Here is a 26,759-nt window from a genome sequence, read left to right on the forward strand (position 1 = left end):
AGCAAGGGGACTCACACATAGGTAAACTCCAATAAATTTCCGAAGATACTTTTAAATCATCAATGGATTGGGAATAAAATTGATCCTTTCAGTTTTTATTATGGGTAGTGATGTGCTATTGGCTTTTATATTTCATTAAACATTTCAAAGATACAAAGCACTCTTGATTTTGTGCCTGTCTACCATGAATTATAACAATATTTCAGTGCTTAAAATATTTTCTGAAATTCAACTTAAATGACCACAGGAGAGTTTTTAGATCAGTTCATCTTAGTGTTTTGGTGATTCCAAACTCAAAAATATATTGGGCAGGATAATTTTTATTTCATCAAAAGGGTAGAATAAACTTCATAAAGACCTCAAATTAGCTATAGAGGAACTGGCCTCAACAAATCCTTCGGAACCTACCACATTTCAACTTGATGAGTTCCCCGCTATCTGCTTGTGTGTCTGTTGGCTTACTCAGACCAGCCCGAACAGTACGAGGCCACAATTGTCCAACAACACACTTTATAAACGTCTCTACTGTTAACATACCTTTTCCTCTTCCCTAATCCCATTGTGCTTTTTAATTGATACATTTCAAAATCTCTATAATTTCACTATTAGATTCTCCTCTCGGGTTTACCAATCTTATAAACTCTAGTAATATACCAAGGAGACATACTCAAGGGATGGATCTCCACTTTGGTCTCACAGTTTGGGTCCATAAGTATATTAAAGTATTTCCTCATTACCAGGTACAATATCCTCTTAATCTTAAAAATAATACTTCTTCATGCCCCCACACACCTCTGATTGCCACCTTGCATTTCAGTATTTCCTCTATACCTGAAATCAGGACAGCTATCCCATAATTAAGGAAGATTAGTACTGCCCGATCTGCTACTTTAACAGGCACTGCAATGAATCTCACAGTTTAGCTGGTAGTTGAAAACCATTAAAAGATATTCTAGAGTTTTGTCTGTTTATAAGAATTTTAACCATATTGAATTTAGTTGTCTAAATAAATAATTTAGAACATAATATTGTTTACATGTTAATATATGTATATTTTAATAGAACCTTTGTGTTTTATCATATCAACCACTGCGTGAATCAACAAAACATATTCAGGCCATTATTGCATTGACTTACTTTTAAAAACAATTTTCAGAATTTCCTTTGACGAGCCTCTTGCAACCTTTCGGGTGAACAATATGATTTTTACCCTCACTCATTTCAATGCCGGGGATATCTCCAAATCTTCTCAAGATCATTAGTAGTGGTGGCGAATATGTGCCAAAATCCTTTAAATTTAACAGACAATCCTAAATGTCTTGGGGTAATTTATTTTTCTATCTGACATGCCACATGGCTACTTTTTGTTATGCTCTCCTAGCAGCCACTGGCAGAGTTTGCATGGAAAGAACAAATAAATGCAGTGAAAAATACCCTCTTTTATTCCACCCAAGGAGAATCCTGCTCATTGCTTGCAACAAAACAAGTGTTCTTTAAATAGTTTGAAAAGTCATACAGAGCGGGAGGACTTAGAAAAAGATTCATGTTCTTAGAAGCAGATGTTCGCTTGGAATGCAATGCATACTGTTAGACTACACCTTGACCTCTAAGGATAGTCTGTGTTTGTGCTCAGAATACACCACTTGGTGCTCTCAAGCAGCATGAGTGCCTAGAATAGAATAACTCTGCTTACAATAAATCACAAGCTGTTGCTTCAGAAGGTCTGCCCAGAGAACAGAGTGTGTGGGGAGCATAGAATGTGTTCACTTCCATTACAGACGTGTATATAATAGAATTGGGCTCCTAGAATATCATATGTTCTCTTAGCATAGTACCGGACATTCTAATATAGAATGCACGCTCTCAGGATGTAATGTATGCTGTCAGAATAGAATGTGTAGAATGTGTGCACTTAGAAAGTGCTCTTAAAGCAGATTGGGAACTGGATAAGCAACTTGCTCCTACAAACAGAAAGGAAGCACACCCTAGAGATAGTAAGATAGTAAGGCCACATGTATCAAACAATTTTGAATTCACAAACGGTGCAAGTTGATAATATGGGCCCTTTGCAAATGCAAAATAGCCTTTCAAGATGTATGAAAGGATTTGTAGTCCCAATTGTAGGTAATCGCAAACATTGCGATTACCAAAAATTGCAACCAAAAATAGGGAATCGCAATTTGCAATTCCCTTAGCACACGTACCAAGTTTTTTCTAAATGCAAACTGTGCATTTAGGAAATGCTATTACCATCGACTCCAAGTTAATAGAAACCATGTGCAAATTGTGAAAAAAATGCATTTTGCAAAGTGCCATGTAGTGCACACATGCCCCTAGGGCCTGTGGTAGCTTTACATGTGCACAATTATTTTGTGGTGCTTAAGGGGAGACCTTGGTCCCCCGGACACCCTTGGTATTGCGTTACCTAATATGTGATTACCAATTAGGTAATCGCAAATTAGGTAATGTAAAACCATTCGCACCTACAGACCTTGAGGCCCACAGGAACTAATGGAGTAGTATTACCTAATAGCGATTCTCTAATTGCGATAGCGGCTCTGTAGGAATGGCTATTTTCTTGCACACCATTTTGCATTCCCTTAATAGCGATTGCCTAAAATTTACTATTCAGGGAATGCAAAGTGGAACTTCGATACATGTGGCCCTAAGTGTTCACTTTTATTGGAATGGAAATATTGTAATGGAAATGGTGATATTAAAATTGAAGATGGCCTCTTAGAACAGCAAGTTCTTTTACAACAGCATGAGTAGTAACATGTATGTTATATGTTGTAGAACACCCACTTGTACATTTACTAATAGAGTTCTTGTTGTGTTCTTAACTTTTCACCAGCTATCCATCTACCTGGGAAAGAGAGATTTTGTTGATCACGTAGAACATGTGGAACCAGTGGGTGAGTATCTGACGATCATCTTCACAGTCAACAGCTAAAAACAAACACTCTCTGCTCAGCAGAAGAGGGCAAAAGGAAGGTGGAAAAAGGGGGTATAGGAAGGGTGGAAGCAACGAAGAAGTCGAGAGGAGAAAATAACGAAGAGTAGAAAAGAGAAGAGAAGAAAACAGAAGCACACAAAAGGAAAGAAATACACTGAGCTGGAAAGAAGAAATGGAGAAAGCAAGCAAGGAAGAGAGGAAAACAGGAAAGAAAGGGGAGAGGAGAAAAGAAAGGAGGGATGGAGGAAAGAAAGGCGAGGAAAACAAAATAAGGAAACTGAGATAGAAGGAAGAAATGGATAAAGCATGCAAGGAAGGGAGAGAGACCGAAAAGAAGGAAGAGCGGGTGAGTGTATAGGCTAAAGTAAGAAATAAAGGGTGGGTGGAAAGAAGGAAAAACAGAGGGGACGAGGGAGAGAAAGATAAATGGAGAAGACACAGCAAGGGAAAGAGAGAAAGAACATGGGGAAGGAAAGGAGAGAGAGAAGAAGGAGTAAAGGAAGTAAAGAGTAAGGAATAAAGGAAAGAGGCAATGATGAAGGATGAATAGAGAATAGAAGAAAGTGGGGGAAGGAGGCCAAGAATGAAGTGACTCTTGCTTGAAGCCCATCAGATTAATGTTAATAGTGAATAATGTCAGTGTTCAGGGATGGTAAAGTACAGACGCCATCAAGGGAAGGGAGCATAGATACTAAACCGTGGACGGTGATAAGCAGAGTGAGCAGATATGTACCTGTTCACCCTGTTTGATGTTTCGACTCAGAGAACACAGTTCATTGTCTCTATTGCCTTTACAGATGGTGTGGTTCTGATTGACCCAGAATACCTGAAGGACAGAAAAGGTAAACAATTATCATTTATGTATTCTTCATGTCATGTGTGAACTATACAACTATAAAGGTGCTACGGTGACAACTCAGGAGAACACAGGTGAAAGGGCTTCATAACAATGGCATTGATGCCACAATAAGAAGAACAAGGGGCGGTGTGAACATGTCTATGTTGTTACACCGTGAGCAGCAAATACTTCGAGGCGAGAGGCTTTAAGGTATGTATGTGGCTTCAGTGAAGGGAAAGAAATCTGAGAACAGAATGCGGAAGCAACCCTCTAAGTATGACAGCTACAGGTGGAAGTCAGGAGGAGAGCAGAGGGGAGGCCCTGAGACCCAAAGGCTCTGTGAAGGGGCTCAAATCTACCAAACAAGGACCTTGGGAGCAAGGCAAGGCACATCTCAGACCCTGTGGCAGGGAAAACGCCCGCAAATCGCTCCCCCCAACACCCCGCCCCCCCGCCATTTCTCCCCATGCGCCCCTCCACGCACCCTCTGATACCTGCCACTGGAGCACTAACTCTTGGAAAAGAAGCTGCCACTGACACACCGAGGGAAGGAACACATTTGCAGTTGCTGTTGTATCTGTTTTTCCCTTTGCTGTTTTTGTTTAGACGCAGACGCGACCCGCTAGTGTTGGTGGCGTCAGCAGAGGCAATAATTGGAAAAGTACAATTATAACAGCATTTAGTGAGATCCCAATGCACCAACATGTCTGTAACAATGGGCTCTGACGTGGCTGACAGCCAACAAGATACACCACAAGGAAATAGAAGTAATATTAGAAACTCCCAGCTTTCTGGAGTTTGACAGACTCTGGGGAAATAGCAGGAAGAAAGACAAACATGGCCCAGGAGCTCTATGGACGAGTGGGAGGCGTTGTAGCTGCTATTGGATTCAGAAGCTCTGCTAGGGGCTCGGTGGACATTTGAAAAGAGGGTTATCAGACAGGAAAAGAGTCATGGCCAGCTTGGTACATGCAATCACCCTCAGAACTGAACCAATCAAGTCTAGGATTCTGTACCCTCCAGTGCATGTCCCAAAAACCTGCCACTAGATCAAGACTTGAAGTGTAGATGTAGCAAGATGGCTGCCTCTTCTACTGTCATGGCACATATGGGCACAAGATGGCTGTCTTCCATTGTCATGGCACATATGGGCACAAGATGGCCATCTCTTCCAATGTCATATTACCTATGGGCACAAGATGGCTGCCTTTTCCATTGTCATATTACCTATGGGCACAAGATGGCTGCCTCTTCCATTGTCATGGCACATATGGGCACAAGATAGCCATCTCTTCCAATGTTATATTACCTATGGGCACAAGGTGGCTGCCTCTTCCATTGTCATGGCACCTATGGGCACAAGATGTCTGACTCTTCCATTGTCATGGCACATGTGGGCTTAAGATGGCTGTCTCTTCCATTGTCATGGTACCTATTGGCGCAAGAGGGCTGCCTCTTCCATTGTCATGGCATCTATGGGCTCAAGATGGCTGACTTCATATTTATCATAGTTTAGAAGGGAAGAGAATGTCTGAGTTTCCTATTATCATGGTTCATAAAGACATAGGATGGCCAACCTTCCCATCACCAGGGTTCATAAGGTCACAACGTGCCAATTTCCACTTTCCCATTATCTTGGGATTGGCTGGCTGCTTCCTCACTCCTAAGGCACACAGCAGCTTGCTTTCTGATTAGCGTGGTTGATAAGGACATAGGATGCCCAGATCTCCTGCCTTCATGACCACGCATGACACAATATCGCCAAATGTCCTGTTAATATGGTTCCTTTCACATATGATGACTGAATTTCCCACCACTAGCATCAGGGTAGTATTCCATTCAGGCACCAATATGCTGTTCAGCTTTGCCACTCCAACTTGCACATATGTTGAAAAGAAGGTAAAGTTACAGAAGGCGTGAGTGATGTGTGCTGTGGGCTCTGGCATCACAAGGGTAGCTTCTGCTGCAGAGTCTTGACTTATCAGGTGCTGTACCTGTCTCTTAAGCTGCCTTCTCTCCCTCAATCCCTCAGTCTTTGTCACCCTGACCTGTGCGTTCCGCTACGGCCGCGACGACCTGGACCTCATCGGCTTGAGCTTCAGGAAGGACCTGTATTCCTTGTCGTGCCAGGTGTACCCCCCGGAGACAAAGACGCCCCTCACCCCGCTGCAGGACAAGCTGACCAAGAAGTTGGGGGAGAACGCCTACCCGTTCTGCTTTGAGGTACTGTCCGTTGTCCCATTCATGAAAGTTTGTTTCCAGACTCAGGGCTCGATTCACAAAGGGAAGCTTACACGTTTGTGTAAGTTCACACCTTTTCAGTATTCACAAAACTGCATTTTTATAGGAAGCTCACACTGTGCTCGTGATGGAGATCTCTACGCATAAGAAGAGAGGACAGGCATGTCTTTTTATCTGCAGAGTTCTCCTCCCCACATGCGGAGTCTCTGCACTCATTCGTAAACATACTATTAAAATTAAGTTTTGTGAATGATGAAAAAATGTAAACTTACACAAAAGTGTAAGTTTACCTTTACCAAACAGGCCCTTTATTTGTCTAAGGAACACAATAGTAAAGGAACCAAAATCCACTGTAAAGAGTGTAAAGATGGGGTCACAATCCAAAAATGTTCAGCCTGTTATAAAAAGAAAATTTGTCACGGGCAAACCACTTGTGAAGGTGTCACCGCAGGTACTTAATGGGTATTCCTGTGTTAGAGCAGGGGGATCAGGAAATTACCATTGGAGCAATCTTAGAATATTCATTATGGGATTACATTGTAGGCAGTAATATGTACAGAATGTTATTTTAAGTCTCAGTAGTACCAAAGTTTGCACAACATGGACATATTTCCACTTCTGTAGAAATGGTTTGTGGAGTAGTGAACCATCGCCTACTTTCACCTTAGGATGCTCCAGCAAACTTCGCAAAGCTGGCAAAATGTAAAAAAAAAAAAAGAAAAAAAAAACAGGTGGAAAAAAACTGCGAAATGGTACTTGAGTAGGAGAACACTCCCAAAACACGGTTTAAACAAAAATATAATTGTAAATCATTTAATTTTGGATTTGTCACTCTCATGTGTACTTGGGCTTGGTAAAACAATGTTGACAACAGCTTGAAGTACAAATGTTATAGTCGGCTGGTCATACATGGTAGGCTGACAAAAGCGAGTAAATGTCTCAGGGCCCGATTCACAGAACTAACTTAAGACAAAATCCTAAACTTACTACCATTTTGGTATTCACAGAAGGCACTTACTCATTTTGGTATTCACAGAAGGCACTTACTCATTTCGGTATTCACAGAAGTTAGGAGTCCTAACTTTAGGACTCCTAAATGCCTTCTGTGAATACCGAAAGTCTTAAAATTAGGATTTTTCTCAATTTAGTAGTAGTAAAGTTAGGACTCCTAACTTTAGGACTGCTAAATGCCGTCTGTGAATTCCGAAAGCCTTAAAATTAGGATTCTTCTCAGTTTAGTAGTAGTATAGTTAGGACTCCTAACTTTAGGACTCCTAAATGCCTACTGTGAATACCGAAAGTCTTAAAATTAGGATTTTTCTCAGTTTAGTAGTAGTAAAGTTAGGAGTCCTAACTTCTGTGAATACTGAAGTGAGTAAGTGTCTTCTGTGAATACCAAAATGAGTAAGTGCCTTCTGTGAATACGAAAATGGTGGTAAGTTTAGGATTTTGTCTTAAGTTAGTTCTGTGAATCGGGCCCATTATGTTCACCAGGATCGGGTTTGTGGCGCTCCTTAAAGTCAGCATCCGGCCATCTAGATGAGAAGTCTGTGTCAAGCGAGGTAACACATCACCCCTCAGCATGGCACAAACACAGACCTCATGGTCCTGAAGAGGAACACATGACACAAGAGTTTATCTGCAGGAACTAGGACGCCCGGCCAGGCTATGCATGACAATGCTGGGACTTCTGCACTAGGGTTGACCACTAAGGAGGTGCTTGCGCCACAAGGACACTTTGCATGTGTCTAAGTGAAGCTTGCATCTCAGTTTCAGCTGACAGTGATGGTCTGAAGCTAAGGGGTAGAGAAGCTGACATACAATTGGTGAGGATTGCTAAAATGGCCTGAAGCTAAGGGTGGAGCAGCTGACATACAACTGGTGAGGATTGCTAAGATGGCCTGAAGCTAAGGGGTGGAGCAGCTGACATACAACTGGTGAGGATTGCTAAGATGGCCTGAAGCTAAGGGGTGGAGCAGCTGACATACAATTTGTGAGGATTGCTAAAATGGCCTGAAGCTAAGGGGTGGAGCCGCTGACATACAACTGGTGAGGATTGCTAAAATGGCCTGAAGCTAAGGGTTGGAGCCGCTGACATACAACTGGTGAGGATTGCTAAGATGGCCTGAAGTTAAGGGGTGAAAAGGTCGACATACACATTTTGAGGATTGCTAAAATGGCCTGAAGCTAAGGGGTGGAGCAGCTGACATACGACTTGTGAGGATTGCTAAGATGGCCTGAAGTTAAGGGGTGGAGCAGCTGACATACAACTGGTGAGGATTGCTAAAATGGCCTGAAGCTAAGGGGTGAAAAGGCCGACATTCACATTTTGAGGATTGCTAAAATGGCCTGAAGTTAAGGGGTGGAACAGCTGACATACAACTTGTGAGGATTGCTAAAATGGCCTGAAGCTAAGGGGTGGAGCCGCTGACATACAACTTGTGAGGATTGCTAAGATAGCCTGAAGCTAAGGGGTGGAGCAGCTGACATGCGACTTGTGGGGATTGCTAAGATAGCCTGAAGCTAAGGGTGGAACAGCTGACATACAACTTGTGAGGATTGCTAAGATAGCCTGAAGCTAAGGGGTGGAGCAGCTGACATACAACTTGTAGGGATAGCTAAGATAGCCTGAAGCTAAGGGGTGGAGCAGCTGACATACAACTTGTAGGGATAGCTAAGATAGCCTGAAGCTAAGGGTGGAACAGCTGACATACAAATTGTGAGGATTGCTAAAATGGCCTGAAGCTAAGGGGTGGAACAGCTGACATACAACTTGTAGGGATAGCTAAGATAGCCTGAAGCTAAGGGGTGGAGCAGCTGACATACAACTTGTAGGGATAGCTAAGATAGCCTGAAGCTAAGGGTGGAACAGCTGACATACAAATTGTGAGGATTGCTAAGATGGCCTGAAGCTAAGGGGTGGAACAGCTGACATACAACTTGTAGGGATAGCTAAGATAGCCTGAAGCTAAGGGGTGGAGCAGCTGACATACAACTTGTAGGGATAGCTGAGATAGCCTGAAGCTAAGGGTGGAACAGCTGACATACAAATTGTGAGGATTGCTAAGATGGCCTGAAGCTAAGGGGTGGAGCAGCTGACATACAACTTGTAGGGATAGCTAAGTAGTCAGAGTTGCTGATAGGAAGTTAGAGCAAAGGGTGACAGTCATATACAAAGGGGCACAATCACAGATTGTAGAATTAGCTGTCAATCTGCCCGGGTGATGACGGGAACACCTTCTGCAAACCAGTGGTAAACATCCACGCCATTTTGAGTCCCTCCAAAAGCAGCTGCCACATTCTCAGCAGAAATGGCCTTACAGAAAAGTCGCCTCACTGACAGTTCAATGAAGTCCCACCATGACATTAGAAAGGTTCCAAGCCTGCTGGCAATATTCACCAGAGATGGTGGTGGACCAGTCAGCCTAATCAAGAGGCCAATCCAGGGCCATTCCCTGAAGCATCAGGTACCATTGAGTGGACCTTCCCAGGGCGGAGGCAGTAACAGAGCCCCCACCGTTAACATCACCTTCCCTCACACTTACAGTAATGATGGGCATGCACAGTCAGGTGGGACATCATCGACTCTATGGAGCATGCCACATAGCCCCCAAACTCTAAGGAGGGGTCAAGAGTTTTGAAAAAAGGTAATACAGTGATACAGCCAAAGGTGGGCATGAACACAAGAGGATGAGCATGCAAACGGATATGTATAAAGGGCAGTGGGCCTGATGTACAAAGCATTTTTCTGGTTGTCAACAGCCCAATTCGCAGAATCTAGCCGTTTGCAACCACAAAAATGCTTTTCCAAATGTACAAAATGCGATTCGGTAACTTGCCACCGAATTGCATTTTGCATTTCCGATTCAGTGTTAGGAAGTGATGGGTTTAGGGCATCCTTTCCTAATACCAGACAGCATTGGTATTATGAATGTTTTGCAACCGTAATGCTGTCACAAAACATTCATAAGTTACCGACTCCGTAGAGGAGATGGTAACCCATTCACAAATGGGGAGGGGTCTCAAGGGACCCCTTCCCCTTTGGGAATGTGGGTGAAAACATTTTTAAGACGAGGCAGTGGTCCCACGGACTATTGTCAACTTTCAAACATGCATTTGCAATGGAATAGTTCTCACAATTGCGAGAGTTTGAGCCATTGGCATTGTAAATGATAATGCCTTTTATTTATGTGTTTACAAAACCTGAAAGCAGTGCGTAAACACCACCTGCAGGTTTTGTAAACACATAAATAAAAGGCATTGTCATTTCCAATGCAAATAGCTCCAACTCTCGCAAATGCGAGACCTTATGCAATCGCGGCACCCGCGCTTCAACTTAGGATGTTGAAAGCTAAAGCGCGGGTGCCACAATTGTTTCAAAAGTAAACAAATAGAAAGAAATGGTGGCAGCACGCTTTTTTTCTATTTATTTACTTTTGTTAAAAAGGCGGCACCCATGCTTTAGCTTTGAACATCTTAAGCTAAAGCGCTGGTGCCGCAATTGCTTCAAAAGTATACAAATAGAAAAAAAAATTGCACTTTGTTCTATTTGTTTACTTTTAAAGCAATCGCGACACCCACGCTATAGCTCAACATGTTTAAAGCTAAATCGCAGGTGCTGCCATTTAAAAAAAAAACAGAAATAAACAGAAAAAAAGGCATGCGACCGCGTTCGGCCAGCATATAACCAAAGAAAGGTGTGGCCGCCACAAATCTTGCCAAGGTGTGCATGCTGGATAAATGTTAAAAAAAAAGTGTTGAGGGAGAGCGTGTCCTGCCTGTGTTGCAGGCATGAAAAACCTATTTAAGAAAATAGCGCACCACAATTTCACAGTGAAAACTGACCCTTTTTTTTTAAAGTGCTTAGCTGTAGGTTTTTAACCCTAGCTCTGTCGGCACCTAGCGAAACCTAACAAACCTATACATTTATGAAAACTAGACACCCAGGGAATCCAGGATGGGGTGACTTGACTGGCTTTAACCAGGTTCTGTTACCCAGAATCCCTTGCAAACCTAAAAATGTATCCAAAAAAACACATTTTCCTCACATTTCTGTGGTGGAAAGATATGGAATCTGCATGGACCCACAAAATTCCACCCACCCCGCATTCCCCAAAGTCTTCCGAGAAAAATGGTACCTCACTTGTGTGGGTAGGCCTAGTGCCCACGACAGGAAACGGCCCAAAATACAACATGGACACACCACATTTTCACAGTTAAAATGGACCCAATTTTTGCAAAGTGCCTAGCTGTAGATTTTGAACCCTAGCTCTGCCAGCACCTAGGGAAAACTAGCAAACCTATATTTTTTTTTAAACTAGAAACCCAGTGCAATCCAGGATGGGGTGACTTTACTGGCTCTCACCAGGCTCTGTTACCCAGAATCCCTTGCAAACCTAAAGATTTGTCCAAAGAAACCACATTTTCCTCACATTTCTGTGGTGGAAAGTTCTGGAATCTGCGTGGATCCACACATTTCCAACCACTCGCATTCCCCAAAGTTTTCCAAGAAAAATGGTGCCTCACTTGTGTGGGTAGTAGCAAAAAACAGTATCTCAACAGGGGAATTATGTAAAAGAACCATTAAACACAAGATTTAATCAAAACAACCAAGGAGGGACAAGGGAGACCAAAAGGAAATGAAAAATATAATTTGTAATTAGATACACAACCGGTATGTACAATTTACAGTAACCATAACAATCATATGTGCACTGATAGTGAAGTGAACAAGTGAACGGCGCAGTGACATAAGTGTTAAAAGGACAACATAGTGCAGCAAAGAACTATTCAAAAGATAAGGGTCAAACAAGAATATATGCAATTGACAATTTACAGGACAATATATTTAAATCACAAATGGCCCTTCAAAGAGCCGCGATTGATGTTGTCAAGTCGACGACGTTTCAACCTCCTTACGTTGAGGTCATCATCAGGACTATGGTTACCAGGGTTTTAAAAAATACCTATGTGTAAAGAGAGGACAGAAAGGAATTTATTGTGGAGTCCACGAATGCCAACTACAGTTAAAGAAAAGGAATGAAATAAAACATAAAAACGAAAAATACCTGTGTTAGAGATTGCTTAAATAACAGTATCGTGGCTGAATACAAAAAGGTATAGATCCTATGAAATTGAAAAAGAAGAGAGAGGGGAAAGATTAACGGTTGGGGAATGGGGAAAGAAGGTGACTCCTAGATAAGATCAAATTAAACGAGCTTACCAACAATGGGGACTGAAAAGTTGATGTATTAAACATCAAGGAACATCCGCAAGTAATGAGGATTGTGAGGACGTAATAATTTCTAAAAGGAAGAAGAAGAGACCTAATGAGGGTGATGCAAGGCTACTTGCTAATTACGTGACCCAACAGTCGTGGAAGCTACGCTTACCGGCGGTATGGGCGGGGTCTTGGAGTCAAGGATAATTCGAGCAATCAGCAGTGATAGCTTGAAGCACTGTGTTATTCCGCAATCTATAAGGGCATTAAAAAGGTATTGAGTAATGTAATTACGAGAAGGATCCGTAAATACCGCAAGGGAGGCAAGTGCAAGGGCAAATTATGATGCAGGTAACTTACTCAGAATGCCATGCGTAAATTCCAAAAACGGGATCAGTCCGGGAGAAACCACTTCGTCACGACGAGCAAAGCGTCTGGCGAGTGAGATTCACTGAACCCGGAAATAAGTTAGTCGGGTCACCTGACTCGCAAGGAGACAGCAAGGAAAGACTACGGACAACGGAGGCGGGGGGAACAGGGAAGAAGAAAGACACCCAGAGTGAAAAGGTTTACACAAGTCATAATTATTGAACAACATTGTAATGAAGCTAAAGAATTTAAACATCATTAAACAACAGTAGAGAATTACAATGCAAAGTGAAGTAAAAAATTACGAGGCAGCATTGATGTTAAACTAAGCGAAAATATTAGATATTATAATCCGAGAAACAAATACAATGATCGTATCATATTATTCCAAACTTGGATGTATGAGAATTGGACAATTACTATATACATGCTCACAGAATAAATGCTTTAAATAAATCATGACACGGCAATGACAATATACAAGGATATGAGACTACCAACAATAGAACAATCAAAAAATGTCATATAGACAATGTACAATTGCAAATGGCCGGGGAAAAAACAATGCAGTCTACAGTCAGATTGAAACATATTGACCAGATATGACAATTGATAAAATAGATTACAGCAACTATGGAAAAAGCAATGTAGTAATGAAAAATTAGACGCTAGTGATAACTGTATTCCATTCATCAAAGGAATTTAATCCATGTGTCACTGAATTACAACGTGCAATCCAACGGCATTCACATTTGTTCAGTAGAGTTTGGAGATTCCCACCTCGAATAGACAATTGTGGGCGGTCTATGACCTGCTAGGTCATATCGGTTTCCAAGTCATTGTGCTCCTTTTTTTCATTTTTTTTTTTCACTTGTGTGGGTAGGCCTAGTGCGCGCAACAGGAAACGGCCCAAAACGCAATGTGGACACACCACATTTTCACAGTGAAAACTGACCCTTTTTTTGAAAAGTGTTTAGCTGTAGATTTTGAACCCTAGCTCTGCCAGCACCCAGGGAAACCTAGCAAACCTATAAATTTTTGAAAACAAGACACCCAGGGGAATCCAGGATGGGGTGACTTGACTGGCTCTCACAAGGTTCTGTTGTGCCGTGTGCTGACTTTTTTTGTACATGTGGCTCATGATTCGGTATTTGGAAGGTGCGCGTTTAGGGCGTCCCTTCCAAATACTGAACAAGTATGGTATGTATTACTGTGTTGCGACCAAATTCCGGTCTCAAGACCGTAATACTTTACCACCAGTTTAAAACTGGTGGTAATCCAGTCACAAGGGGTAAGGGGTCCCCTAGGGACCACTTGTCCCTTGAGAATGTAAATAATGATATTTTTAAGGGAAGCCAGTGATCCCAGGGACCACTACCTACTCAAAAAATGAAACTTCAAGGTTTCGTTTTATACCTTTTAAACACATTCCATTTTCCGCTCAGGAAAATGGGCTGAATTTAAAACAAAATTAAAAAAGAGTGCTTTATTAAACAGCAGGCTGAACACTTCACAAAGCATACTAAACAAACATCAGGAAATAATGTGATCACATGTGAATAAATGTGGAACATACAACTTTTAGAACATAAGAAATATAAAGTATACAGGACTACATATTTGTAGAAGCATAAATGTCAAATACTTCTGATACTGTACAGTGCAGGACAGTGCAGTACAATACAGGGGTCTGCAGTGCTGATGGTGCACAGTACCTTACAGGGGTCTTTAATGTTGATGCAGACCCCTGTACTGTACTTTGCAGCATGAGTATTGCAGACCCCTGTACTGTACTTTGCAGCATCAGCATTGCAGATCTCTATACTGTACTGCGCAGCTTCAGCATTGCAGACCCCTGTACTGTACTGTACATCATCAGTATTGCAGACCCCTGTACTGTACTGCACAGCATCAGCATTGCAGACCCCTGTACTGTACTGCGCAGCATCAGCATTGCAGACCCCTGTACTGTACTTTGCAGCATCAGCATTGCAGGCCCCTGTACTGTACTTTGCAGCATCAGCATTGCAGGCCCCTGTACTGTACTGCACAGCATCAGCATTGCAGACCCCTGTACTGTACTGCACAGCATCAGTACTGCAGACCCCTGTACTGTACTGCGCAGCATCAGCATTGCAGACCCCTGTACTGTACTGCACAGCATCAGTACTGCAGACCCCGTACTGTACTGCGCAGCATCAGTATTGCAGACCCCTGTACTTTACTGCACAGCATCAGCATTGCAGACCCCTGTACTGTACTGCACAGCATCAGATCAGTATTGCAGACCTCTGTACTGTACTGAACAGCATCAATGCTGCAGACCTCTGTACTGTACTACACAGAATCAGATCAGCATTGCAGACCTCTCTACTGTACTGTACTGCACAGCCTCAGTATTGCAGACCCCTGTACTGTACTGCACAGCCTCAGTATTGCAGACCATTGTACTGTCCTGCACAGCATCAGCATTGCAGACCCCTGTACTGTACTGCACAGCCTCAGTATTGAAGACCCCTGTACTGTACTGCACAGCCTCAGTATTGCAGACCCCTGTACTGTACTGCGCAGCATCAGCATTGCAGACCACTGTACTGCACAGCATCAGCATTGCAGACCGCTGTCCTGTGCTGCACAGCATCAGTACTGCAGACCTCTGTACTGTATGGCACAGAATCAGGTCAGTATTGCAGACCTCTGTACTGTACTGCACAGAATCAGATCAGCATTGCAGACCACTGTACTGTACTGCACAGCCTCAGTATTGCAGACCCCTTTACTGTACTGCACAGCCTCAGTATTGCAGACCCCTGTACTGTACTGCGCAGCATCAGCATTGCAGACCTCTGTACTGTACTGCACAGCATCAGCATTGCAGAGCTCTGTACTGTACTGCACAGCATCAGCATTGCAGATCGCTGTCCCGTGCTGCACAGCATCATTCCTGCAGACCTCTGTACTGTACTGCACAGAATCAGGTCAGCATTGCAGACCTCTGTACTGTACTGTACAGAATCAGATCAGTATTGCAGACCTCTCTACTGTACTGTACAGCCTCAGTATTGCAGACCCCTGTACTGTACTGCACAGCATCAGCATTGCAGAGCTCTGAACTGTACTGCACAGCATCAGCATTGCAGACCGCTGTACTGTACTGCACATCATTAGCATTGCAGACCACTGTACAGTACTGCACAGCATCAGCATTGCAGACCCCTGTACTGTACTGCACAGCATCAACATTGTAGACCGCTGTACTGTACTGCACAGCATCAGCATTGCAGACCCTGTACTGTACTGCACAGCATCAGCATTGCAGACCTCTGTACTATACTGGACAGCATCAGCATTGCAGACCACTGTACTGTACTGCACAGCATCAGCATTGCAGACCTCTGTACTGTACTGCACAGCATCAGCATTGCAGACCCCAGTACTGTACTGCACAGCATCAGCATTGCAGACCGCCGTACTGTCCTACGCAGCATCAGTACTGCAGGCCCTTGTACTGTAATGTACTGCACAGCATCAGCATTGCAGAGCTCTGTACTGTACTGCACAGCATCAGCATTGCAGACCGCTGTACTGTAATGTACAGCATCAGCATTGCAGATCTCTGTACTGTACAGCAGCAGCATTGCAGACCGCTGTCCTGTGCTGCACAGCATCAGTACTGCAGACCTCTGTACTGTATGGCACAGAATCAGGTCAGTATTGCAGACCTCTGTACTGTACTGCACAGAATGAGATCAGCATTGCAGACCACTGTACTGTACTGCACAGCCTCAGTATTGCAGACCCCTTTACTGTACTGCACAGCCTCAGTATTGCAGACCCCTGTACTGTACTGCGCAGCATCAGCATTGCAGACCTCTGTACTGTACTGCACAGCATCAGCATTGCAGAGCTCTGTACTGTACTGCACAGCATCAGCATTGCAGATCGCTGTCCCGTGCTGCACAGCATCATTCCTGCAGACCTCTGTACTGTACTGCACAGAATCAGGTCAGCATTGCAGACCTCTGTACTGTACTGTACAGAATCAGATCAGTATTGCAGACCTCTCTACTGTACTGTACAGCCTCAGTATTGCAGACCCCTGTACTGTACTGCACAGAATCAGCATTGCAGAGCTCTGAACTGTACTGCACAGCATCAGCATTGCAGACCGCTGTACTGTACTGCACATCATTAGCATTGCAGACCACTGTACAGTACTGCACAGCATCAGCATTGCAGACCCCTGTACTGTACTGCACAGCATCAACATTGTAGACCGCTGTACTGTACTGCACAGCATCAGCATTGCAGACCCTGTACTGTACTGCACAGCATCAGCATTGCAGACCTCTGTACTATACTGGACAGCATCAGCATTGCAGACCACTGTACTGTACTGCACAGCATCAGCATTGCAGACCTCTGTACTGTACTGCACAGCATCAGCATTGCAGACCCCAGTACTGTACTGCACAGCATCAGCATTGCAGACCGCCGTACTGTCCTACGCAGCATCAGTACTGCAGGCCCTTGTACTGTAATGTACTGCACAGCATCAGCATTGCAGAGCTCTGTACTGTACTGCACAGCATCAGCATTGCAGACCGCTGTACTGTAATGTACAGCATCAGCATTGCAGATCTCTGTACTGTACAGCAGCAGCATTGCAGACCGCTGTCCTGTGCTGCACAGCATCAGTACTGCAGACCTCTGTACTGTATGGCACAGAATCAGGTCAGTATTGCAGACCTCTGTACTGTACTGCACAGAATCAGATCAGCATTGCAGACCACTGTACTGTACTGCACAGCCTCAGTATTGCAGACCCCTTTACTGTACTGCACAGCCTCAGTATTGCAGACCCCTGTACTGTACTGCGCAGCATCAGCATTGCAGACCTCTGTACTGTACTGCACAGCATCAGCATTGCAGAGCTCTGTACTGTACTGCACAGCATCAGCATTGCAGATCGCTGTCCCGTGCTGCACAGCATCATTCCTGCAGACCTCTGTACTGTACTGCACAGAATCAGGTCAGCATTGCAGACCTCTGTACTGTACTGTACAGAATCAGATCAGTATTGCAGACCTCTCTACTGTACTGTACAGCCTCAGTATTGCAGACCCCTGTACTGTACTGCACAGCATCAGCATTGCAGAGCTCTGTACTGTACTGCACAGCATCAGCATTGCAGACCGCTGTACTGTAATGTACAGCATCAGCATTGCAGATCTCTGTACTGTACAGCAGCAGCATTGCAGACCGCTGTCCTGTGCTGCACAGCATCAGTACTGCAGACCTCTGCACTGTATGGCACAGAATCAGGTCAGTATTGCAGACCTCTGTACTGTACTGCACAGAATCAGATCAGCATTGCAGACCTCTGTACTATACTGGACAGCATCAGCATTGCAGACCACTGTACTGTACTGCACAGCATCAGCATTGCAGACCTCTGTACTGTACTGCACAGCATCAGCATTGCAGACCCCAGTACTGTACTGCACAGCATCAGCATTGCAGACCGCCGTACTGTCCTACGCAGCATCAGTACTGCAGGCCCTTGTACTGTAATGTACTGCACAGCATCAGCATTGCAGAGCTCTGTACTGTACTGCACAGCATCAGCATTGCAGACCGCTGTACTGTAATGTACAGCATCAGCATTGCAGATCTCTGTACTGTACAGCAGCAGCATTGCAGACCGCTGTCCTGTGCTGCACAGCATCAGTACTGCAGACCTCTGTACTGTATGGCACAGAATCAGGTCAGTATTGCAGACCTCTGTACTGTACTGCACAGAATCAGATCAGCATTGCAGACCACTGTACTGTACTGCACAGCCTCAGTATTGCAGACCCCTTTACTGTACTGCACAGCCTCAGTATTGCAGACCCCTGTACTGTACTGCGCAGCATCAGCATTGCAGACCTCTGTACTGTACTGCACAGCATCAGCATTGCAGAGCTCTGTACTGTACTGCACAGCATCAGCATTGCAGATCGCTGTCCCGTGCTGCACAGCATCATTCCTGCAGACCTCTGTACTGTACTGCACAGAATCAGGTCAGCATTACAGACCTCTGTACTGTACTGTACAGAATCAGATCAGTATTGCAGACCTCTCTACTGTACTGTACAGCCTCAGTATTGCAGACCCCTGTACTGTACTGCACAGCATCAGCATTGCAGAGCTCTGTACTGTACTGCACAGCATCAGCATTGCAGACCGCTGTACTGTACTGCACATCATTAGCATTGCAGACCACTGTACAGTACTGCACAGCATCAGCATTGCAGACCCCTGTACTGTACTGCACAGCATCAACATTGTAGACCGCTGTACTGTACTGCACAGCATCAGCATTGCAGACCCTGTACTGTACTGCACAGCATCAGCATTGCAGACCTCTGTACTATACTGGACAGCATCAGCATTGCAGACCACTGTACTGTACTGCACAGCATCAGCATTGCAGACCTCTGTACTGTACTGCACAGCATCAGCATTGCAGACCCCAGTACTGTACTGCACAGCATCAGCATTGCAGACCGCCGTACTGTCCTACGCAGCATCAGTACTGCAGGCCCTTGTACTGTAATGTACTGCACAGCATCAGCATTGCAGAGCTCTGTACTGTACTGCACAGCATCAGCATTGCAGACCGCTGTACTGTAATGTACAGCATCAGCATTGCAGATCTCTGTACTGTACAGCAGCAGCATTGCAGACCGCTGTCCTGTGCTGCACAGCATCAGTACTGCAGACCTCTGTACTGTATGGCACAGAATCAGGTCAGTATTGCAGACCTCTGTACTGTACTGCACAGAATCAGATCAGCATTGCAGACCACTGTACTGTACTGCACAGCCTCAGTATTGCAGACCCCTTTACTGTACTGCACAGCCTCAGTATTGCAGACCCCTGTACTGTACTGCGCAGCATCAGCATTGCAGACCTCTGTACTGTACTGCACAGCATCAGCATTGCAGAGCTCTGTACTGTACTGCACAGCATCAGCATTGCAGATCGCTGTCCCGTGCTGCACAGCATCATTCCTGCAGACCTCTGTACTGTACTGCACAGAATCAGGTCAGCATTGCAGACCTCTGTACTGTACTGTACAGAATCAGACCAGTATTGCAGACCTCTCTACTGTACTGTACAGCCTCAGTATTGCAGACCCCTGTACTGTACTGCACAGCATCAGCATTGCAGAGCTCTGAACTGTACTGCACAGCATCAGCATTGCAGACCGCTGTACTGTACTGCACATCATTAGCATTGCAGACCACTGTACAGTACTGCACAGCATCAGCATTGCAGACCCCTGTACTGTACTGCACAGCATCAACATTGTAGACCGCTGTACTGTACTGCACAGCATCAGCATTGCAGACCCTGTACTGTACTGCACAGCATCAGCATTGCAGACCTCTGTACTATACTGGACAGCATCAGCATTGCAGACCACGGTACTGTACTGCACAGCATCAGCATTGCAGACCTCTGTACTGTACTGCACAGCATCAGCATTGCAGACCCCAGTACTGTACTGCACAGCATCAGCATTGCAGACCGCCGTACTGTCCTACGCAGCATCAGTACTGCAGGCCCTTGTACTGTAATGTACTGCACAGCATCAGCATTGCAGAGCTCTGTACTGTACTGCACAGCATCAGCATTGCAGACCGCTGTACTGTAATGTACAGCATCAGCATTGCAGATCTCTGTACTGTACAGCATCAGCATTGCAGACCGCTGTACTGTACTGCACAGCATCAGCATTGCAGACTCCTGTACTGTACTGCACAGCATCAGCATTGCAGACTGCTGTACTGTACTGCACAGAATCAGCATTGCAGAACGCTATCCTGTGCTGCACAGCATCAGTACTGCAGACCTCTGTACTGTACTGCACAGAATCAGGTCAGTATTGCAGACCTCTGTACTATACTGCACAGAATCAGATCAGTATTGCAGACCTCTGTACTGTACTGTACAGAATCAGATCAGTATTACAGACCTCTCTACTGTACTGTACTGCACAGCCTCAGTATTGCAGACCCCTGTACTGTACTGCACAGCATCAACATTGCAGAGCTGTGTACTGTACTGCACTTCATCAGCATTGCAGACCGCTATACTGTACTGTACAGCATCAGCATTGCAGACCTCTGTACTGTACTGCACAGCATCAGCATTGCAGACCGCTGTACTGTACTGCACAGCATCAGCATTGCAGATCTCTGTACTGTACTGCACAGCATAAGCATTGCAGACCGCTGTACTGTACTGCGCAGCATCAGCATTGCAGACCCCTGTACTGTACTGCACAGCATCAGCATTGCAGACTGCTGTACTGTACTGCACAGAATCAGATCAGTATTGCAGACCTCTCTACTGTACTGTACTGCACACATCAGCATTGCAGACCCCTGTACTGTACTGCACAGCATCAGCATTGCAGACCCCTGTACTGTACTGCACAGCATCAGCATTGCAGACTGCGGTACTGTACTGCACAGAATCAGATCAGTATTGCAGACCTCTGTACTGTACTGAACAGCATCAATGCTGCAGACCTCTGTACTGTACTACACAAAATCAGATCAGCATTGCAGACCTCTCTACTGTACTGTACTGCACAGCCTCAGTATTGCAGACCCCTGTACTGTACTGCACAGCATCAGCATTGCAGACCGCTATCCTGTGCTGCACAGCATCAGTACTGCAGACCTCTGTACTGTACTGCACAGAATCAGGTCAGTATTGCAGACCTCTGTACTGTACTGTACAGAATCAGATCAGTATTGCAGACCTCTCTACTGTACTGTACTGCACAGACTCAGTATTGCAGACCCCTGTACTGTACTGCACAGCATCAACATTGCAGAGCTGTGTACTGTACTGCACTTCATCAGCAGTGCAGACCGCTATACTGTACTGTACAGCATCAGCATTGCATACCTCTGTACTGTACTGCACAGCATCAGAATTGCAGACCTCTGTACTGTACTGCACAGCATCAGCATTGCAGACCCCTGTACTATACTGCGCAGCATCAGCATTGCAGACCTCGGTACTGTACTGCACAGCATCAGCATTGCAGACCTCGGTACTATACTGCACAGCATCAGCATTGCAGACCTCGGTACTGTACTGCACAGCATCAGCATTGCAGACCTCTGTACTGTACTGCACAGCATCATTATTGCAGACCTCTGTACTGTACTGCACAGCATCAGCATTGCAGACCCCTGTACTGTACTGCGCAGCATCAGTACTGCAGGCCCTTGTACAGTATTGTACTGCACAGCATCAGCATTGCAGACCGCTGTACTGTACTGTACAGCATCAGCATTGCAGACCACTGTACTGTACTGCATAGCATCAGCATTACAGACCCCTGTACTGTAGTGCACAGCATCAGCATTGCAGGCCCTTGTACTGTAATGTACTGTACAGCATCAATACCGCAGGCCCCTGTACTGTACTGTTCTGCACAGCATCAGTTTTGCAGACCTCTGTACTGTACTGCACAGCATCAGTACTACAGGCCCTTGTACTGTCATGGACTGCACAGCATTAGTACCGCAGGCCCCTGTACTGCACGGATTCCTAGTAGCAGTGAGCTGCTGTATTACATCTGCATCTAATATAGGCACAGAAATGAAATTCAGTTCTTTGGCTTATGTGGTCCCTTTAATGCCTCTACATGTAAGCGTCCTCACATGGGTGGCACAGGTGAAGGAGGAGCAGCCTGCTGACATCAGCACTCCCTCATCATTAGTACCATATGATGATGACAGCCCCACACCCACTGCTCTAATAGGGACAGATACCCAGCCTGAACCGACAGGTGCGGCCCTGCACCCGCAGAGCGGGATACTCAAGAGAAATCCTGATTGTGACTTGCAAGCCTGGAGTATGTGAGGGGCATTCTGCCCTCGCAAATCAGTGGCCAAGGCGACTTACCTCATTAATATTAATCAAGTAGGTCAATTGGCGACCCCCTAGGAACGGCGAAATGAAACTCTTGAAGTTTCATACATTAGGGATAGCGATGACCTAATTGTGATTCGCAGAAAATCGCAATGAGGCAATCGCTATTCCTAACGTTGATACATGTGGCCTCACATATTTCCATAGACCCTTTAAGCTTGCGTGCCTAGTATCGTTTACACTTGTGTATGAAGCACTTGGGGTTGCCTTATTGAATTATGCAGAAATGCTTCTCTGTCAAACATGACATGAAAGACAACACACTCACACACCACACAAGTTCAGTCCAGACTCACTCGTGTAACATTATAACAAGGCTGCAGTCAACATTGAACAAGCATTGGCAAAGCCATTAGAACGTGTCTTTAAAAAGCTGCACTGCTGGCTTTGTTGATAGTTGTTGTCCATGACATGCAACAGCACGCATCAAGATGCATGTTCAAGTATGGCCATCAATCTTTAAGCAAAAGGGAGAAAGTAAGGAAACGCACTCCCATGGACTGCTCAATAACAAAAAAGAGTCCCCTCAGATGTGCAGTGGAAGGATACAATTCATCCAATCATAACAATTTAAAAGTAAAAAACAACTGATGGGACAAAACTAAGAATAAGGAGAAAAGCCATCAAGTCAAGAGCAGACAAATCAAACAGACAACACATCAAATCAAGAGCAGTTAACTCAAACAGACAACAGAGCCTTCAAATCAAGAGCAGACAACTCAAACAGACAATACATCAAATCAAGAGCGGACAACTCAAACAGCCAACAAAAACATCAAATCAAGAACAGTCAACTCAAACAGACAACACATCAAATCAAGAGGAGACAACTCAAACAGACAACAGAGCCTTCAAATCAAGAGCAGACAACTCAAACAGACAATACATCAAATCAAGAGCGGACAACTCAAACAGACCAAACATCAAATCAAGAGCAGACAACTCAAACAGCCAACAAAAACATCAAATCAAGAACAGTCAACTCAAACAGACAATACATCAAATCAAGAGCGGACAACTCAAACAGCCAACAAAAACATCAAATCAAGAGCAGTCAACTCAAACAGACAATACATCAAATCAAGAGCGGACAACTCAAACAGCCAACAAAAACATCAAATCAAGAGCAGTCAACTCAAACAGACAATACATCAAATCAAGAGCGGACAACTCAAACAGACCAAACATCAAATCAAGAGCAGAAAAATCAAACAGCCAACAAAAACATCAAATCAAGAGCAGACAACTAACCCGGGAGCAAAGCATTCAAATCAAGAGCAGACAACTCAAGCAGACAACAAAGCCATCAAATCAAGAGCAGACAACTCAAACAGACAGCAAAGTTATCAAATGATGAACAAGGGGCTGATCCAAAACCCACTCCAAGTATATGTTACGTCTTGGAAAAGGTCTGCCTACAGACAGTTGATCCAGCGCTGGGCAACCCTCTCACCTTTGGTTATCCTATGGATCTTTTTGTGCGACTGAGAGGTGATGGGAGTTAGCATTTGGTCAACCACATATAATTAACAGTGTAACCTATTTGGCTACACAATGAGGACCAGGAATCAGTAAATAAAGTGAAGAAGTTTTATTACAAGTTAGCAGTTAGGTTAATATAAATCAATCTCAATACCATGCTGCAGAGGTACAGAATAACAATGGGATAGCCAAACCTCCTGAAGAAGTTCAGGCGCATCAGAATGAGACAAAGGAGAGTCTTCGATCTGCAGTCCTCAACATGAGTAATATCTAAAGTCCTCAAATCTAGAGTCTAAACTAATGAGTGTGGTTAAGTTTAAAAGAATCTCAAAGGGTTGGGAAAATGCAGAAAAAGAGAAAAATGCAGGAAGTTGTGGGAAGGCGTAAGCATTTCAGAAGCTCGGTCAAGAGTCTTCTAGGGGCAGGGAAATAAGTGTTAGCCTAAGCCACACTCAGCAAAGAATCCAAAGGGTAAGCATAGAGGTCTGTACCTCTCAAAATCCAAGGAAATCAACCTGTGAAAACACTAGTTCATACCCCAAGAGTCGTATGGGTAACACCCATTGATCACACCATCAGGAGTTCCTTTGTCCTTTCCACTCTCATGTTGTGAGCTGCAACATTAGCAGACTCTCCCAGGACAGCCCTGAGAAGGACATCGCCCTTGGTCACCTGTGACTCCTCGTAACATTTCTGAAAAGAGATTAGCGCTCTGGCTCTCCATGTTCTTTTCAATGTCCTCTTGTAATGTAATGTAATGTAATGTAATGTAATGTAAATGTAATGTAAAATGTATTTCTATAGCGCCATTATCACTCAAAGAGTATCATGGCGCTCACCCAACCCAGATGAAGGGGGTTGGTGGGAGAGAACACACTTCACGCTAAACATCACATACCTAAACCATTGCCATACATGCAGCGTCAGTTCTTAAAAAAAGCCAAGTTTTTAATGCCTTCCTATATTGGGTTTCATGGGACATGGAGCGTGTAACAGCGTATAACGTATTCACAGGCTCGCAGCCGCTAATACAGTGTTACATCTATTCTACAGTTAACAAGCCATGTGAACATACTTGCAAGGAAAAGTCACGCAAGCAGAAATGAAAAACACAATTTTATGTAAAAAGAAATACAGGCCTACTCATGTTAATTTAACATGTTAACTCAATGGTGCATATTTAATATGCATGCTGTTTGTGCGCATACAGCGACAAATGAATGCATTTGATTCATGTTGCACTTTCAATATATATAAAGTAACTTTAAATGCATGAATAAACTGTAATTAATAACTACATTACGAATGCCAATGCGAAAACATTAGTGCATGTGTTTACATAAATCAATCTCATTTCTAAAGTAAATAGGTTTTATTAGTGTGAGGATGGTTACATCAAGTCTCTAAGGAGTATATAGCATTTTAATACACAGTACACAGTATATATGATTTTCTACCTGTACAGGGAATGCACTTCATTACTGAATTTAAGTGCAATACTTTGCATTAATAACGTTAGGACACATAAGTATGTAGCGCTAAGTGCACAACATATATATGCATATTTGTGACGTGTAAGGGTGGAGCCAAAATTACGCTGCTCCACAGCTAAAGCCTCTGTGGCTGAGACCTATGAAAGAACAACCAGTGGCTTCCCACTTCTGAACGGTCCTTGGGTGGACCCAGCCCCACTGGCAGCCATCTTGGAGCGGGCCTGTCTCTCACACAGTGGGGAAGTAGAACCTTCCCAGATTCAGTTTTTCATTGTGCGTAATGAGGTTTTCGTTATCACGTAAGGAATAACCATCAATGACTAGGGCATCTTTTGGTGCCGGGGGACATGTCTCAAGACAGCGGAGATGGAAGCTGGTGGCATCCTGCACAAATATTATAAATAATGCACATCCTCTTGATGTGTACATAGAGTGGTGTATGTGCCAGGATTGTAAATTTTGTAGGGACCTATGTTAACCTGCAGTATCCTGGGTTCAGTCCCAGCAGGAACGCCTCAGCATTTCATCCTTCTCAGATTGCTAAAATGTGTTTCACTGAGTCGACTAATAGAACACTCGGCGTCATATGCTGGAGCACGTGCCACGTATACACAAGTTATTATACGAAATGAGGAAAGGAGAAATGGCCTGGTGCTGAGCCATACACTCCAATAAACACAGGTACCACCATTCCCTGGCACAGTGCCCGCATGGCATATCCAGGTCCAGCAATTACCGCGGACAGATGTATTTCTGTTACTGGGCAAAACCCTTATTTAATTGGAATCATGTCGCATCTAGGAGTTAATTTCCATAACTTATGGAAATTAACATTATACCAGTCAATTATGTATAGTATTGTAAAGCATAAAACAGAATAAAGCTGCTGTGTTTTTGATCACATTTTCCTGTTTCATAAAATTTAATATAAACAATACATACTAAGCACGATGGCGGATGGGATACTCTGTCACTAACATATTAGATGTTCATAGGATATCATGGAATTTTAATTTGGTGGACAGGACATCCATCATGTTTGTGACGGAGCAACCCTGTCTGCCAAACTCGTAATCAGGCCCGGTGTCATGGGGTTCTGGTGACGTTTGCAAACCACTCTTGTTGATTACTGTGTAACTGAACCCCACATTGGCA

At 44.3% G+C, this 26,759-nt stretch overlaps 1 protein-coding gene across 3 annotated transcripts in view; it reads left to right on the top strand.

Moving 5' to 3' along the window:
• The window catches only part of ARR3 (arrestin 3), a 140,943-nt gene that overhangs the window by 50,787 nt on the left and 63,397 nt on the right, over nt 1-26,759 (top strand). For all 3 annotated transcript variants that reach the window (XM_085608357.1, XM_085608358.1, XM_085608356.1), the window contains 3 exons: nt 2,855-2,915; nt 3,754-3,798; nt 5,827-6,017. In XM_085608357.1, the coding sequence (XP_085464483.1) occupies nt 2,855-2,915; nt 3,754-3,798; nt 5,827-6,017 (297 nt within the window). The remainder of the gene's footprint in view (nt 1-2,854; nt 2,916-3,753; nt 3,799-5,826; nt 6,018-26,759) is intronic.

The sequence above is a fragment of the Triturus cristatus genome, chromosome 5_2 (assembly GCF_964204655.1).
Source record: "Triturus cristatus chromosome 5_2, aTriCri1.1, whole genome shotgun sequence".
In the NCBI taxonomy this organism is placed as follows: Eukaryota; Metazoa; Chordata; class Amphibia; order Caudata; family Salamandridae; genus Triturus; species Triturus cristatus.